The sequence below is a fragment of the Protopterus annectens genome, chromosome 1.part2 (assembly GCF_019279795.1).
Source record: "Protopterus annectens isolate FY-2018-M chromosome 1.part2, PAN1.0, whole genome shotgun sequence".
Classification (NCBI taxonomy): Eukaryota; Metazoa; Chordata; order Ceratodontiformes; family Protopteridae; genus Protopterus; species Protopterus annectens.
Window position 1 is genome coordinate 827,773,688 of NC_056727.1, and position 18,903 is coordinate 827,792,590.

General features: G+C 47.7%; 1 protein-coding gene across 2 annotated transcripts in view; it reads right to left on the reverse strand.

Moving 5' to 3' along the window:
* The window catches only part of MTR (5-methyltetrahydrofolate-homocysteine methyltransferase), a 1,755,520-nt gene that overhangs the window by 803,784 nt on the left and 932,833 nt on the right, over nucleotides 1-18,903 (reverse strand). For both annotated transcript variants that reach the window (XM_044059073.1, XM_044059064.1), the window contains exon 16: nucleotides 4,922-5,101. In XM_044059073.1, coding sequence (XP_043915008.1) covers nucleotides 4,922-5,101 — 180 coding nt within the window. The remainder of the gene's footprint in view (nucleotides 1-4,921; nucleotides 5,102-18,903) is intronic.

Sequence of the window (18,903 nt, forward strand, 5' to 3'; positions counted from 1 at the left end):
AAGATAATATGTGTACAACCTCTGGATCCAAATTATGACTCCTGACTATAGTCGGAAGAGGAGGAGCCAAGCCGTCAATTTTAAGGTGTGCAGGGACTGGTGAAATAGTCCCGACTGATGAACCAAAAGGTCTGGGATCTGATCCAGGAACCATGGACCTTCCAGAGCATATTTCCGAAGATAGGGAAACCATACTTGGCGAGGCCAGTAAGGAGCAACTAAGATCATTTTGCTCCCCAAGAGAGATGCCTTTTGGATCACCCTGGGAAGGAGAGGAACTGGGGGGAAGGCATAAAGCAAGCCGGTGGGCCAAGGACGGGCTAGTGCGTCCATGGGGCTCTTCCCCGGAGCCGGGGTTAGGGAGAAGAATTTTTTGCACTTCGCATTTAGTGGAGTCGCGAAGAGGTCGCAACACGGAACTCCCCATCTGCTGAAAATCTGACTTGCAATTGTCATGTTCAGAGACCATTCGTGAGAAGAGAGGATGGTTCTGCTCAGTCTGTCGGCTATCACATTGGACTTGCCCGGGATACGAGTAGCCACTAGAAAGCGTTCGGTTGAGATTGCCCATTCCCAGACTCTCATGGCCTCTCTGCAAAGAGGATAGGATCTGGTCCCTCCCTGTTTGTTCAGGTACCAGACAACTGACATGTTGTCTGAGTGAATGGCAATAACGCCCCGAGGGAGGTAAACGTGGAGGGCTTGGAGGGACAGAAGCACCGCCCTCATTTCTAGGATGTTGATATGAAGTAGGGTCTCTTCTGGGTGCCATTTGCCTTGGACTGACCTGCCCAGGGAATGCCCCCCCCCACCCCATCTGGGAGGCGTCCTTGGTCAAAGTGGCCGCAGGAGGAGGTGGAACAAAGGGTCATCCCTGATCCAAATTGGAGGGCACTAGCCACCAGCGAAGGTCCCGTTTGCATGTTTCCGTGATCCATATGAGGTGACTGAGAGGGAGTTCCTGAAAGGACCACTGAGCTGAAAGAAGCCACTGGAGAATTCTCATGTGCAGCCTTGCCAAGGGGACTAGAAGAACCGTGGCAGACATGGATCCCAAAAGTTGCAGGACCATTCTGGCTGGGGCTTTGGACCTGGGAAGTAAGGCTCGAATTTGAGCCTGTATGGTTTGAATTCTGTCTGTAGGTAGATAGACCCGCATTCGGTTTGAGTCTATCTCTACCCCTATGAATCTTATTCGTTGAGATGGCAGCAACACAGACTTTGGCCAATTGAAGGTGATTCCAAGGGAGTTGCCCAGTGATATAGTGGCTTGTAGGCTCCGCAGTAGTAGATGCTTGGAGGTGGCAGTTAGGAGCCAGTCGTCTAGATACGGAAACACCTAGAATCCTAGACTTCTCAGGTGAGCAGTCACGACTGCCAAGCACTTGGTGAACACCCTGGGGGCTGTGGTGAGACCAAAGGGCAGCCTTGAACTGAAAATGACTGCCTCCTAGGCTGAAGTGCAGATGTCTCCTGGACGCTTGATGTACCATGATATGGTAATAAGCATCCTTGAGATCTATGGAGCACATCCAAACACCTTTCTCCAGCAATGGGAGAATGGTTTGTAGGGTGACCATTCGGAACTTGGACTTTCTGACTGAACGGTTTAGAATGCTGAGGTCCAAAATGGGTCTCAAGTCCCCGGTCTTTTTTGGCACCAAAAAGAATCTTGAGTAAGTCCCTAATCCGATCTGGTCTGCGGGGACCGGTTGGATGACTCCTTTTTGCAGCAGCTTTGAAACTTCTGAGGCTGCAGTATCCCGCTGACTGGGTGGCGGGTCCGGGATTTTCCTGGACTGAGATGGGGAGTGAGAGAAAGGGATGGTGTAACCTCCGGCGATAATTCGAAGCACCCATCGGTCCTGAGTGATATCTTCCCAGGCTTTTAGGTGCTTCGAACGACCCCGACTGGCTCGGAGCTGCACAGTCGGGCAATCCCTCAGGGACTGTGAAAGGCTGAAGAGCCACGAAAGGACTCGCGGTCTCCAGTGTTGCGAGGGCCTCTGCCGCCTCTGGGACGGCGTCTTCCGGAAGAATTTCCCCTCCCTGCCTCTGGAAGGGGATCCTCCTGCTGAGAGGGGTAAGGCTTCTGAGATCACGGAACCACATCTTCCCTCCTCTTTTAGCCTTGGGATAAGGCCAAAGGGAGTGGAAAATCGTGCCCCTCGGCAGTCAGAGTCTTACCCTCCTGTTGCAGCGGGTCAGTGTGTCCTTTACCTTGGGTCCAAACAGGGAGGACCCATCAAAGGGGGCGTCGGCAAAGGAAGACTTAAAGGCCTCCGCAAAATGACACAGGCAGAGCCAGGCTTGTCTCCGTAGAGCAATGCCTGTACCCGCCGCTCTACTCGCCCCTTTGGCCGCATAAGAAATGAGCCTCATGGACGAGTTTGAAATGGACGACAATGTAGCCAGCTGAGAGCCAACCGTCTGGGCCAGCTCCTCAGGCAGGTTACCCAAGAGGGTATCGGATAGTTCTTTAATCAGATCCCTCTGAAATCTGGTAAAGTGCGTAAGGTAGTTCAAGGACCTTAATGTAAAGGCCGCTGAACTGAGGGTGCGCTTTCCGTACCGATCCATGCTCCTAGACTCCTTATTAGGAGGATGGACGGACGTCGAAGCCTCTGCTACATCTTGCTGGGTAGCAGATGCCACCACCAAAGCATCTACAGCCACACCTTTGGTTAGGAATTCTTTTTCAGGGGGCGCCGAGAGGAATTTATTCGGACGAGCAGGCACCAGTTCCACAGAGTCTGGGTGTTCCCACGCCCTTCGACAGATCAAATCCAAGAGCTCGTCGAAGGGCGGAGACACCCAGGAGGCGGAGGGCTGAGCCCCGAAAGCCTTAAGGAACACCGACTCAACAGCAGAAGGGGGTTTGGACTGCCAGCCGCCTCGTTGTTTAAGGGCTTCCAGGATGTCTGCAAAAGAGACATCATCCGAGGACGACTTAGGGGACCCCTCTGCATCATCGAGATCAGTGTCTGATGTAAGAGACTCATCTGGGGAGTCAACGTGCTTCCTCTTGCACGATCTTTTCCTGGGGGGTTCTTCGGAAGAGGCTTCAGAAGGACCTCCAGGAGGGAACCCCAGTGGGGTAACCTCAGGCCCCGGGGCTCCGCTGTCTACGGACAGGGGGACTGCCAAAGACCCAGTCTCGGTATGCAGGGAAGGAGCTGGGGAGACCGTGGAGGTAGCCAAAGATGATTTGGCTAACGCACTCCTCATAGCCCTGAAGGCGGGACCACCAGAATCCTGGGAGGGTCCCACCTCCGTGGCCACGACAGTAGACGGCACTCCAGCCGCCGACGCACCAAGAGGGAGACTTGGGACCGAAAACATCAATCCAGAAGCATCCCCCCCGGGGCCGACGGAAGAAGTCCGTGTACTGAACTCCGACCCAAGAGCTGGAGTTGGAGTAAGGGTCGGGCCCGACACTAAAACCTCCACCGGTTCCACCAGCACCGGCTCCAACGGTGCCGAGGCTGTTGGAGGAGGAACCAAAGTAGGGAGGTGGACCATCGGCTCCGAAGCCGAATGGGCTGGAGCCGAAACTAGCTTTTGGAACACCGGAGACTGGAAGAGTCTAAGTAGCACCCTGTCGATGTCCGAATCAGACATTTTGGATGACCTGGATGATATCGATCGGGTCCGAACCGATTTCTCCATCGGCTCCAAAGGGCTAGGGGACCGGCTCCGAATGGACTCTACCACTATCGGCTCCGAGAGAGATGGCAAGGCAATTTCCCTCGGTGCCGATAAGGACTTCGGCTCCGAAGGGGAAGAGTCTGAGCCAGCAACCCTCATCGGCTCCAATATCAGTGGAGCCGATGAAGGTGACCCGCCTCTCGATGCCCCAGTTCTCGGCTCCAAAACCAGAGGGGTCGAGGCTGGAGGCATCAAGGCAGACCGTTCCGCCCTCGGCTCCGAAGTCCGTGGAGCCGATGGAGAAGACTGCCTAGGTTTTTTGGCAGTCGGTTCCGACTGACTGGTCGGAGCCGACGCTTTCTTCTTTTTTGAAGGAGAGGATGACGAAGATAAAGCTTCCTTGAAGGATGGCTTGATTAATCCCTTAAGGATTAATTTGTTTTTCCTCTCCTGGAGGACTCTTGATGAGAAGGCGTGACACACGCTACAAGATTCTTGCAGGTGCTTGGCGCCTAAGCAACGACGAGGAGTGGTCGTCTGTTATGGACATCTTGTAACCACACCTCGTGCACTTTTTAAACCCGGAGGGTCTATGCTCTTTGGACATAACTAATTTAGAAAACAGTACCTGTCTAAAGAGAAATACAACAAAACTTAAAAGTTATGAAACAAGCAAAAAGAATAAAGTTTTGTTTTTTTTTTTTTTTTTGTTTTACACACTATACAGTTGAACAACACAGAGAAAGAGAGAGAGAGTCAAGACCCTCTAACTTAAACGGGTACTTGACCCAGGAAAGAAACACTAATAGCAAAGCAACAGGGGAAGGCCCCTCTAACTAAAACGGGAAACCTTCCCTGATGAAAACAAACACGAAATTCTCAACAGAAATTAATCAATCACACTCGTATGACAACAATAGCTGTTAAAACAGCTTTTGGGTTCAAAGTAAGCAAATTTCTGACAGGAAAAAGCCTAAATAAATAGTACTTAGCCCAGCCAAGTTGAGACCACGTCTAAGCTTGAAAGCGGCAAACGAGATCTGGGGGATTAGTGGTGGTGCATCCTGGGATAAGAAATAGCTCAGCCAATAAGAGGCCTCGCTCTATAGCATAAGCGTGCCGAGTCGGAGCCGAGGGATCGGCTCCGAGCCCATCAGTACAGAATGTAGGCGAGATAGGATCACATAACATCTGCCAGTTCATACACAATATTCAAATGCAGAGAAGTAAACACAATGCACACATTAATGCATTAAATGAATTTGAAACTCACCTTGATTTTTTTTGTTGCCTCAGTAAAGTTAATGGCATATAGGTTGTGCTCTTCTATTCCAGTGCCTATCGTCAAGATATTTGGATCAAAGATAATATCGTTGGGATTAAACCCCACCTTATTTACTAGGAGGTTGTAGGACCGGGTACACACATCGATTTTATGTTCTGTTTCTGTAGCCTGAAATAAATCAAAATAACGGTTACTTTGATTTTTTTTTTTGTGAATGAACCACAGCAAATCACTCAAATAACGTATCTTCATCCAATGTATTCACAGTTAATATGATTAATCTGGAAAATATTAATACCACTTCTGAAATTTCATCAACAGAGAATACTGATTTTATGATACCTGCATTCAAAATCATAATTTTTTACAGTAATGTAATAGTACTACTTCAAGGCTGTTATTCTAAATCATAAAAAAGGAATATATAAATCTAATTTGAAAGGTCTAGTTGATGTCTGAAGTGGCAACTGTTTTCAAAAGTAGCAGTACACACACCTACACAGTCACATAAAACTGTAATTATCTAAGTCTGCAAAGTTATATTTCTAAATATTTATATATCCTACATTATCTCTGTACATTACACAAAAGCTATAAATTTATCTTCATCCTCACCACCCCTAAATATAGTGAACAAATTATTTGGCAAGCTTCAAGAAAATGTAACAGGCACAAGGATACATGGAAAGGTACAGTTCTATTAGGAACCAAAGTAACTTGCCTTGCAAAATCCAGGTGAAAATCATCTCCTTGGATGTTGCTGCATTGTTCTTATTTTCGCTCTTTGCTCAGTTGAAGAAAGACACAAAACCAGTACTCTTGACAATGGAATTCTTTACCTGCAAATGAGCGCTGCTTAGATGACTGAGTAAACATTGTTGAGAATGGGCTATTTATTTACAATTTTGTGGGCTGAAACTAGGGCCGTCTTTGCCCATGATATGATTTTGGTTGTTTGTGGGAGAGGTACAAAGATTACTACTCCACCCGTGTTGTCATGGTGTGTGTTGCCCTTTGTGACTCAGGGTGGGTTACAATCTGTCACAGTTTATCCATTACAATCACCAGTTTTTATACAATGGTTAAAAGTGAATACTGATGTACTTAATTCATTCCTGTACACTGGACCCTTTTCATGACACCAAATGATTCATATTAAATCAATAACACTAGAGTAAGTTTAGCAGAACTGAGTCCAACATTAAATTAATAAATCAGAAAAAAATGAACGTTTCAACAGTGGATTCAAACAGTCTTCTAAGTTTTGTGGTGTTTTCGTGGGTACTTCTTCAGATCTGCCGAGTGTCTAGGCTTGTAACTTGGGTGGTCTGGTATCTACATTTTTGCTGAAATCTATGACCCACCATGAGAACAGAGGTGGACTAGTAAACTATGAACCCCTCCCACACACACACACACCCAGAATGATGTAATGGGCGATGGCAGCCCTAGTTTTACCCCACAAAACTATAAATAAACGGCCCATTCATATTTACTCAGTCATCTAAGCAGCGCTCATTTAGTAATAAAAACTTCCAGTGTGAAGAGTACTAAGTATGAGCTTTACTGGAAAGGCTCACCCAGACTCTGCCACAGCTTGCTGTGAGGGAAAGGATAGTTTGCTTTTTATTTCTTGTACTTTGTATTACTTTGTTGCCTTTTCTATATTGTAGACTGTGATTTGTTTTCTTTACACTGTGTTTTACTTGTATTCTGCTTTTAACTGCATATTAAAACTTGAAAAGAGATCACAGCTTTGTCTTTTGTGAGTCAGACAGAATTTTTTCCTACCCTCCTACCCTGTTACCGTTGGGTTCTTAAACACCACTGTCTTTTGACTTGCCTGCTCCTTATGTTAATCTGACCACATATCTCCTCTCTTTCTCCTTTCACTGGCTGGTGTGAGTAAGCACAAGATTATCATTTTGTGAAATTACTCCCCTTCAACTATTTAAATGCATTGGTCACCCCACTGTATCCCATAGTACCAGAATATAAAAGTGCACACCCCTTTAAATCTATCTTGCTCTTTTAAATACAGTGGCTCTCCACTAAAACTTTACTTTTTTAGAGCTAAAATTAGAAGTTATGTACTCACCATAACGTTCCATCTGAGTAGGTGTATTCATTTGTCTGCAACCTGTGGGTTATGGATCCGATATCGGATCCGAACCAGCATGGTTTTCCAGCTATGGATCCGAGCTCACAGCTCCTCCCCTCATCCATAATGCCCTGCTCTCCCTACATGACCTCAGATCGAGTTTGCCATCAATAAAAAAAAATACCCTAAAAAGGGTAACACATAATATGCAGGAAACTGATAAGGCCAGGGGGATAGGAGGGCGGGATGGTTGCAGACAAATGAATACACCTACTCAGATGGAACGTTATGGTGAGTACATAACTTCTAAATCTGAAGTAGGAGATTCATTTGTCTGCAACCTGTGGGACAGAGTCCCCAGCTACCTGAATCTTGGGCGGCCATCATGGAAGGATATTCCGGAGCACCGTGGAGCCAAAGGATGCTCTACCTCTAGATGTAATATCCAACTTGTAGTGGGAAATAAAGGTATGAGATGAAGCCCAAGTGGCTGCTGAACAAATATCATCCAGAGGAATCCTAGCTTTAAAGGCCGCTGAAGTAGAAACTGACCGGGTTGAATGGGCATGTACTCCCTCCGGTGCGGGCCTTCCAGAAGCTTGATAAGCCAGTAAGATGCACTGCGAAATCCAGCGTGATAAAGAGACTTTGGAAATTGGCTTGCCCAAATTGAATTTTGCAAAGGAAATAAACAACTGGTCGGATTGCCTATGACCAGCTGTCCTGTTCAGATAAAATCTAAGTTGCCTGTGAACATCTAAGGAATGTAGCTTGTATTCACCTTTGTTTTGATATTTAGGAAAGAAAACAGGGAGGTTAATGGATTGATTAATATTTGCTTCAGAAGCTACCTAGGAAGAAAGGACGGGTTGGTCCTGAGGTATACACGGTCCGGGTGAAAGACCAAGTAAGGAGGCTTGACTGATAAGGCTTGAAGTTCTGAGACTCTCTTGGCCGAGGTAATGGCTACTAAAAAGGCCGTCTTGAAAGATAAAAATTTCAGATCTATCGTCGCCGAAGGTTCGAAGGGGGGAGCGGTCAAGGCCTGAAGGACCAAAGAAAGGTCCCAAGGAGGAACCACTTGCTTTACAGGGGGTCTGAGAAGAAAAGTACCTTTTAGGAAAATCTTACACAATTTGGCAGACATCAGTGGACTGGAGTCTTGACCAATAAGATAATGAGAAATTGCCGCAAGCTGCACTTTGACCGTGGAACTGCTGGCACCATCTTTAAAAAGAGTGGTTAAGAAGTCAAGCACCAAAGGAAGGGGAACTGTGAAGGGGTCTAGACCTTGCCGCTCCGCCCAAATGGAGAACCGTTTCCACTTGCTGCGGTAAACTTTCCTGGTAGATGGTTTATGAGCCGCTACCAGGATGGCCTTAACTGGAGACGAAATACCGGGAGTCCTGATCAGGAGTGGAACTGGAGCAGCCAAGCAGTTAGCTTCAGGTTGTCCAGATTCGGGGTTGATAGATGGGACGGGTGAGATATCAGATCCGGAATGGGATCTAGAATCCAAGGAGGATTCACCGAGTGAGACCTTAGGAAGGGGAACCAGATCTGTCGAGGCCAGAATGGGGCAATGAGAATCATTCTGCACCCCAACCGAGAGGCTTTCTGAAGAACTTGGAGCATCAGAGGCAAAGGGGGGTAAGCATAAAGAAGACCGGGGGGCCAAGCATGCACCAGAGCGTCTCTAGCGGTATCTCCGGGAGGAGGGATTAGAGCGAAAAAACTGTCGCACTTGGTGTTTGAGGGAGACGCAAAAAGATCGCAACAAGGAATTCCCCACCATGCGAAGATGCGTTTCGCTACCTGAGCATTGAGAGACCACTCGTAGGGGGAGGGAATGGTGCGACTGAGTTTGTCCGCAAGGATGTTGGACCGACCCGGAATATGCGTTGCAATGAGAAAGCGGTTGGTGGAGATTGCCCATTCCCACACTCTCATGGCTTCTCGACAAAGAGGGTAAGACCTGGTTCCCCCCTGTTTGTTGATATACCAGACGACAGACATGTTGTCCGACTGAATTGCAATAGTTCCCAAGGGAAGAAAGGCCTGTAGTGCTTGCAACGCTAAGAGCACTGCTCTCATCTCTAGAACATTGATATGCAGTAAGGTCTCGGAATCGTTCCACATGCCTTGGACCGTCCGGCCTGCAAAATGCCCCCCCCCCCACCTGAGGCGGGAGGCGTCCATGGTCACCGTGGCGAGAGGGGGAGAAGCACAAAAGGGGCGGCCTCCATGGAGATCTGGTGAGTGGAGCCACCACAGGAGTGACCGCTTGCAAGCCTTGCTGATCGCAATGGGATGATGCATAGGAAGAGCAAGATAAGACCACTGAACTAGGAGTGTCCATTGAAGGACACGCATATTGAACCTGGCGAGAGGAAGAAGAGCTATCGCTGCTGCCATGGACCCTAGAGCCCTCAGGACCAACTCCGCCGGAACTGAGCTGGAGTTTTGAATGGCCCGCACCTGAAGTTGCAGATTCTGAATTCTGTCCGCAGTGAGGAAGGCTCTTAACCGTCTCGAGTCTAACCTGGCACCTATAAAATCTATGAACTGCGTAGGGGCTAGGTTGGACTTCTCTGTATTTATTGTGATGCCCAGACGGGGAGCTAGATGGAGAAAGGAATCTCGTGCCAATAACAGTAGATGCCTTGTTGGAGCAGTGAGAAGCCAGTCATCCAGGTAAGGGAAGACCTGCACCCCCTGAAGCCTCAGGTGGGCCGCTACCACTGCTAATACCTTGGTGAACACCCTGGGGGCTGTGGTGAGACCAAAGGGAAGGACCCGGAATTGGTAGTGACTGGCTCCCAGCCGGAAGCAGAGAAACCTCCTGGAGCGCCTGTCCATTAGAATATGGTAGTACACGTCCTTGAGGTCTATAGAGCACATCCAGTGATTTTCTCCCAGAAGGGGGAGAATAGACTGTAAGGTAACCATTCGGAACTTCTCCTTGGGAACTGCCAGGTTCAAGAGTGAAAGGTCTAGTATTGGTCGTAGATCCCCCGTCTTTTTTGGCACTAAAAGAACCTGGAGTAGAACCCTGATCCGATCTGGTCTGGGGGGATGGGCTGGATGGCTCTTTTGTTCAGCAGATGGCCAATTTCTGCTAAAGTGGCCTCCCTCTAACCGGGTGGAACGTCGGGGAGGGACTTCAATTTTGGAAGGTGATGAAATGGGATGCGGTATCCTCTGGATATGATGCGGAGGACCCAGCGGTCTGATGTTATGGACTCCCATGCCGCTAGGTGCTCCAAAAAACGTCCCCCAACTGCCTCCAGAGTGGAGCAGTCGGGCAACCCTTCAGGGCTGCTGCGCGGGCCATTCAGAGAAGGGTTCTCTGGACCCGAAGTTCCTGGGAGCCCCTCTGCCCCTGGGGCGGCGTCCTCCCTGTCCTCCTCTGCCACGGAAGAACTGGTTGTCCGGAGCGGGTTGGGACTGCTGCGACTTCCGGAACCACATCTTCTTCTGGCCCTTTTGGTTCCTAGAATAGGGCCTCTGGGGCACAGAGAAGCGGATTCCAACGGCAGACAGTGTCCTCCCGTCCTTTTCGCTCTGGGTCAAAGTATCGCGAACAGTTTTGCCAAAAAGGGCAGAACCATCGAAGGGAGCATTCGCAAATGACGCCTTGAAGGGCTCCGTGAAATCGCAATGACGGAGCCAGGCCTGACGTCTAGTAACTAGGCCTGTCCCTGCGGCTCTAGCGGCTCCCTCCGTAGCATGGGACAGTAGCCGCATAGAGGTATTAGTCACGGACCTGAGAGTGGCCATACGGGTGGAGTGCAACAATTTGTCCTCCTCCAACATGGACTCTGGCGGGGATGCAGTGTATTCCTTGATAAGATCGCGCTGCATCCTAATCACATGTGCCAGGTAGTTCAGCGCCCTCACTGAAAAGGTCGCTGAACTAAACATCCGCTTCCCCAAGCGGTCCATCATCCGAGACTCCTTGCTCGGGGGGTGGACTGAGGGGCTCTCCTGAGCAAGTTCCCTCTTGGTGGCAGCTGCCGTCAACATGGCATCTACCGGAGGCCCTTTACTCCAGTGGGCACGGTCAGCCGGGGGACTAAGTATACGGTCAGGCCTTTTGGGGATTGGCTCCACGGTGTCCGGATCCTTCCACGCCCTGGTGGTAATCAGGTCCACCAGGGGGTCGGCAGGAGGTGACACCCAAGAGGTAGACGGGCCCGCTTCAAATGCCTCCAAGAACACGGACTCGTCCGAGGAAGACTTGGGGGCAGACCACCCCCCCCCTTATGCTGAGCATTTCCATGATGTCTCCAAAGGAGACATCCTCGGGGGGTGATCTTGGGGAGCCTTCCCCTTCCTCCAAATCCGTGTCTTCTGTGAGAGACTCGGGGGAGTCTATGTGCCTCCTTTTGCACGTATGCTTGCGAGGGGCATCCTCCGGGGGGCTGTCAGAAGATCCCTCGCAAGCAGTGTCATGTTCCAAAGGAACAACTTGGGGCAAAGGAGCGGGCTGTCCCAGTGGCCGGATGGTGGAAGCCTGGCCCAGTGCAGATGGAGCGCGGGACGGAGCCGAAGCAAGTGCCGGGGGTCCGGAAACCCTCAACAGGGCCCTCTCCACTACATCAAAAGCCGAGGGGGAGCCGACCTCGACCAAAGGATCCGATAATCGGCTCCCCCTAGGATCCGAAGAGTGGATCGGAGCCAGCACCGAAGCACTCGGATCCGAGGGGACAGTGCGCTCCGACACGGACGGCGCCGAAGGAGCACTGATCCCCCCGGATCCGAAGCTCAGATCCAGGCTCCGAGAGGTCGGATCCGAAGCACTCGAGGGCAGGGTCGGATCCGAAGTACCCAGTACTATCGGCGCTGACCCACCCCTGGCTCCGAAGCTGCTCGGCTCCAACTGCTCCGAACCCGGGTAGTGGGTCGGAGAAGGAGCTATAGGTTTAAAGAAAGAGGTCGAGTTCCCCCCCAGGGGGGGGGGGGGAGGCAAGAGCACTCCCATCTGCATCTGGGCCTGGATGAACCTTCTCATCATCCGGTCCAGATCAGCATCAGATAAACTGTACGTAGATCTCGACGAGGCTACCGAGGTAGGCCTTGAGTGCCTCCTCGATAGCCTCGATGGAGATCGGGTCTCCTCCTCCTCAGGTCCCGGTGAAAAGCACACAGGAGACCGGAGCCGAGGAGGAGGAGAACCAGCAGACAAGGAGGCCGGAGGAGAAGTCCGCTTGGCAGGCGGGGCCGAAACAGAGGTCTCGGCCCGCCGCTTATGGTGCTTCTCCCTCTGGTCCTTCTTTCTTGCTTCCCTCTCCTCCAAACCACTAGAGGGAGGTTGAGTCCCAGGTGGAGGAGGGGGAGAGGAGGAACCGTGACACGGTACCCCGAAGGAGGCGGTAGCGGGCGAGTCCGGGGCAAAAGTCCCGCCAGGACCAGCTTCGACCTCCGCTCCTTCAATGCCCTGGGGTTGAACCCTGCACAAATGGAACATCCAGAAGTGAGGTGTTCAACCCCAAGGCATCGAACGCACCGAGTGTGGCCATCAGCAGGGGAAAGCTTATGGCCACACTCGGAGCACTTTGAAAAAACAGCCTTAGGTGGTTCAGACATCCTAAGGACACTAGTTTTTACTTTAATTAATCTAAAAAAAGTAAAGGCTAACTAGCCAAACAAACACAGGCCCAAACACACACTACGCACCAGCGAGGGGAGGGAAACTAAAAGTTATAAAAGTTAATAAAACTAAACAACTTTAAGCTATAAAAGGGAAAGCTATAACTTTCACACAAAACTGACTGAAAAAACCTTAAATTTAACACTGAAATAGCAGTAATTAACACTTAGCTGTAGAGCTCTAGGAAACCAATCTGGTCACCAGCGCGGCAAACTAGATCTGAGGTCATGTAGGGAGAGCAGGGCATTATGGGTGAGGGGAGGAGCTGAGAGCTCGGATCCATAGCTGGAAAACCATGCCGGTTCGGATCCGATATCGGATCCATAACCCACAGGTTGCAGACAAATGAATCTCCTACTTCAGATCCTAAGTTACCCTACTTTCATATCTAACTGCTTAGTGCACACTGCAGTGTTTAGGATAAACCATTTTTTCATCTTACCTTTAAGCATCTATTGCAAGACCACCAGTTATTGGAGAGCCCACATTCTGCCTCTCACTAGTTATCTTGAGATTAGTGTTTCTGTCTTTTCCTGGTGAGAGAAGGAGTACATGAACATTATTTCCTGGAGACTGCTGATCACCAGAAAGCCTAATAACTGCTTTATAGGTGACAGCTTGGAATGCATGCTGATATTCTGATCCTGGTGAGAGAAGGAGAACAGTGCATTGTTTCCTGACTGTTTGTGGCTGGAGAGTGAGTGGCTGTGCTTAACGTACCTGATTGGTCTGGTTGCTATTTGAGGCATTGAAAAAGGCTACAAGCCTACAGACCCTTCTTTCATCTTAGACAAGACTATGGCTCACCAAACAGGCTGTGGCCTGCTTCTCTTCTTGGGACTGGAGCTAACGTTTTGCTTCTGGTGAGAGAAAAAGCAAAGGAGTATTGTATCCCAACAGAGTGAAGCTGTGCTGAGGCCAGCATTAGTAGTAGCCAGGCAGTAGCCATTCATACGACTCCCCTCTTTTCATCATTCTTGACAAGTTAATTCTTTGTTTTCAGTAAGTACTGCTTGATTTGTTTCTAACTTTAGAATATCTGACTAAATACTTCATCCTTAAATATTCAATGTCTACGTATTAGTTTCCCCTCATGTGTTTGGCAGTGCTCTGTACAGACTCAGACACCTTCAGTGACATTTTTCCTGTAAAAGCACAATTGAAATTTCTCCAATACCTAGTTGCACACAGGACAACTAGTTTGCAGTGACAAGCACTGTCCATATAGTTGCAAACCGGATACTCCTGACAGTGACCGATATTCTCACTTCAACAGCCTAATCAATAAAAAAGATCTGTTGCCATGGATATGAACCTTCCTACTGTCTCTGTTATCAGATTAATGGCTATGGGCATCCTAAGGCAATGTAGAAATTACCTCAAGTTTACTGACAACCAGTTAATTCTCAAACAAACTGATATGGTATGTCAGAGTTGCATTTACACAATTCACTGGAGGCAAAGCTCACACATAAAAATATTCCTAATGTCAATAAGGTTATCAGTAGCACACATGCTGTACCCATCACACACAATTCAAAGTAGACATATAGACCCACATATGCTGAGGCACTTACATGTAACCTTCCTAAAGCACGTACACATAACAAATAACCTCAGCAGCCCCAAACACACTTTTTCAAAACAACACTCACATCAGCACATAGAGCTGCATCTCATGGAGCCTCTACCTCTAAACCCATAAGGCAAGCCACCACACAATCCAACATTCCAGTCATTGGAGGCTAAATTGTGAGACACACTGATGTCCCTCTCACCAGGCTGAGTAAGGAGAAAGTTACAGTCAGTTGCTTATCAGGGGCTAGGATCCACCACATTACTCATGCACTCAGGTCACTGGACCACAATTACCAATCTGACTCAGTCATAGTCCACGTGGGAGTAAATGACCTGAAACATACCTCCCTAGACTATATGAAGAGAGACATCATGGAGCTCTCTGAATATGCGTCTCAGGCTGGTATGAGCCTAGCATTAAACAGCATTTTACCTTCATCCAAGGATGATGCCACAATACGAACAAAAGATGAATGACTTTAATAATTGGCTTAGTTTCTGGTGTCATTCTAAGAGGGGTGCAATATTTGTCAGCATGGAAGCAGATGGTCAACAGACCAACCTGCTTTGCCAGGGATGGTCTGCACCTCTCCCCTCTAGGTTTTCGAATATTAGCTAAACATTGTCTTCCTCCATAGTGCTGTTTTTAGGCAATGCCAAACTGAAGGTACTTCCAACATAGCCAATCAAAAACAAGAGAATCTAAAGGTATTGCTGCTCAATGCTAGGAGTCTAAACAAAAAAACTCCAATCCACGGAAGCTCTCTTTACCCTAGAGAATGCTGAAGTCTGAGCAGTCACAGAGACATGGTTTGAAGCTGCACCAACAGTGCAAGGTTATAATGCCTTCCACTCATTTAGGCCAGCTATTTCACAGGCAGGGACTAAATGTGGAGGTGTCTCCATTTACATAAAAAATAATGTACTTCAAGGCTGTACAAACAGGACAATGCACTTAAGCTGCTCCATGTTTAAATCACCATAGGTAAAATCCCATACCACTTCCTTGCAAGCCATAGGTCCCTCTCTATGACCCAGAAAACCCATACTGTGTACTTAAACTTATTAGAAACACTAACCATCCAACTCAATACCATATTCATCGGTGACTTTAACTACCCCACTATTAATTGGGAATCCTATATGACACCAAACATACATGCACAGAGAATCTTGTATTTTGTAAATACAAACTCCCTGGACCAGATAGTCAATACATCAACAAGGGGTGCAACCATACTGGAGCTGGTCCTCACTAATATGGGAGACTGCTGCAAACCCCCTACTGTAATGCCTTCTCTCGTAAGGTAAGACCACAAAATGGTGTTCTTTGAAGTAAAAATATAACCTGGACCCTCAGCTAAACCTGGAATATTCAGGAACTATTCTAAGGCTAACCTCCTGCTATTAAGTGACAACCTGGCAAAATTTCAAGCCCCCATAAACCCTGAGAACACTTCTGCCTATGCAGAACTGTTTACAGAAACCCTGTACAAGCATGTTAATAGCTGCATAGAGGCAGCTGTAAACACCATGAAGAAGTACAGAACTCACAAAACAAGCCACCCTGGTGGAATCACAAAATCAATCAGCTGTATAACAGGAGGAAGAAAATCATGGCAAAAATTAGGAGGTGCAGCACCCAGCAGGATAAAAGCACTCTCACCAAACTACACAAACAACTCAGAGGACAAATAAAGTCTACCAAAGCCAAATTTGAAGTAAGTTTGGCATCCCAGGCCAAACCACAAAACATTCTTTAGCTATGTCCACAACCTCAAAGGCAATATACAATTGTGTGCAGAGCTCATTGTAAATGGAGCTACCTATACTGAGCCAGAAGATATAGCAAACCTCCTGGATGATAAATTCAGCTCCAACTTTAGTCCTCTCTCCCTCTCAACCTTCCCTCAAGAAATATCATCAAATATAGCTCCCCCTACTATCACAGGGGAACAGGTCCTTAATGCTCTCTCTAAGACCAAGAACACTGCATCAACAGGCCCAGACAATATCCCAGGATGCCTTCTAAATAGTATGAAACATTCAAAGTCTCTGGAATTACTATTTAACTGTAGCCACCAAACAGGCTTCGTGCCTCATGAATGGAGAAAGGTAACAGTCATCCCTCTGCAAAAAGGGCGGGCCATCTACAGACCCATAAGTCCCACTAGTCTTATATGTAAAGCCATGGAAAGAATTACCATGGAGATGATCAATAGAGATATAGTACACCTCCAGACACTAGACCCAACCCAGTTTGGTTTTGTCAAGGGCAGGTCATGCCTACGCAACCTGATGGACTTCTTTGAGAAGGCCACCAAAGCAATGGATGAGGGCAAAATCATTCACATTGCCCACCTTGACCTGGCCAAGGCATCTGACACAATATGCCACTCAGGCATTGTTGACAAACCCAAGAGGTTAAGTACAAATCCGTATGTCACCTGGTGGATAGCCAACTGGCTCACAGACAGGACCCAGAAATTTAGAACTGGGGAGTCCAACTCTACAAAGAGGATGGTCACAACTGGAGTCCCTCAGGGATCAGTTCTTGGACCACTCTTTTTGGTATTTACTTCTCAGAAGTCAAGGCCAATGTCAGTGGTCTCTGACTAATTAAATTTGCAGATGATTGCAAATTAGGAGCTGTGATTGAATCTCACACTGACACAAATGTTCTCCAGAAGGGGCTGACACAAACAACTGGTATAAGAGCCATGGCCTAAAACTAAATGCCAAGAAATGCATAACAGTATCCTTTGGGAAGTCATCATATTGACAACACTCAGGGACTTAGGGACACACATAGATAGTAATCTAGCCTTTGATCATCATGTGTCTACAGTGGTGAGGAAATCATTCTATGTTGCGCAACTTATAAACAAAGGTATGGCATCTAAGTTCAAGGAAATCATTGTTCCATTGTATTCGGCATTCATCAGACCTATCACTGACTACAATGCCCCCTTTGGTATGTTCCTAACAAGGCATATCCAACAATTGGAATGTCCACAGAGGTTCCTCACTAAAAGAATACAGGGCATAACTAATATGTCCTATGCATACTGCCTCAAGGCCCTATCCCTGTATTCTGTCTCCTACAGGCTTTTGAGGGGAGATCTATGCCTGGCATACAGGGCATTGTCAGACCCCCCTTTGATATACTTCCTGCATATCCACAAAACAAACAGCACCAGACTTACCCATTGTAAAGACTTAAACATTTCCTGTGATATAAATAGGACCTGCTGGATGGATAGGTATGTATCTCAGAGACTACCCAGTCTATGGAACAGACTCCCCATCCATGTGAAGCAGAGTTTCTCCCTAACCCACTTCAAATGCAACTTGGACAACTGGATGGGAAACTGGAAATTCATCCCTGCTTTGGCACCTATGTTTCTAATGGACACAGGTAACCTGTAAATAGTTCATCTACCAGGCCCATGCTTACACTTATTAAGGGCATCAGAACTTGTCATATTTGGGATGTATGGCTAGAGTTAAAAAGGCCCTTGTGGTCGATAGCTTAGTAAACATCTATGAATATATGAGTCTTTCTTCAACTGAGCAAAGAGTGCAAATAAGAACAATACAGCAACAACCAAGGAGATGATGTTCACCTTGATTTTGCAAAGCAAGTTACTTAGGTTTTTAATAGCATTTTCCTCAGCACCTGGATTTGGTAGCTGAGAAATTACTTGCCACTAAAGAACTGAAATGGGCAGCACTTCTTGGTTTTCTATTAGGAACTTGTCATAAATGTAGATGTGTGAATAGTTCCACTGTTGAGACAGCCTACTGTGAGCATAGCCCTTGGCCAGCCAGTCTTCTAAATATATTCCCTTCCCTAGGATTTCCTCCAGTACCGTGCTTCTGGTGCTAGGCTGTTGTTAGTATAAAGGGTATGTTGGTTAATACAATCTTTGGATCTTTCTTGTCCTAGAAGAACCAAGAGAGACACCTCCCGGCCTCTGGGCACAGCAGACCAGGTGGAGACTCCACCACTGGCCAAGTTCACTCCAAGGTACCCAATCCACAGGCTCCAGAGAGAATGGCTCACAAAATAAGGGAAATGCTTACTAAAAAAGGAGGGGAGGATAAAGAGAACTGCCACTCCAATCCCTGGGATAATGTGTCAGGAAGAAGGGGGGGGGGTGGAATAAGGACTATAACAAGGAAACTACTCAAACACCTGCAGTTATGGTAAGTTCCTAACACAACTGTACTACACTCTTCTGAGTAGTCACTGTTTCAGTCTTCACTTTTGGGAGGACTCCCAAAGCAGTGAGTACAGATGGGTGGATTAGTTATTTGGAGATTTGTCCTTGTAGGGTTGCACAGGCAAATTCTGCTCTAGCTCTAGATATTGCCCCTAGGTTTAGTGCTTCAAAAAAAGTGTGAATAGAGGACCAGGCTGCTGCTTCTAAGGGTGGAAACTCCCCTAATGGAAGCTGTGGTGGCAGCTGTAGCTCTGGTAGAGTGTGTCCTAATGTAGCTTAGTACTTGCTTTCCATAGTGATGGTAACAAAAACAACACAGTTCCCCAACGAAATGGAGATGGTTTGCTTGTTTATGGTTTTCTTAATTTCTATTTTGCAATGCAAACAAGCAGCTGATCAGGTTTCCTGAATT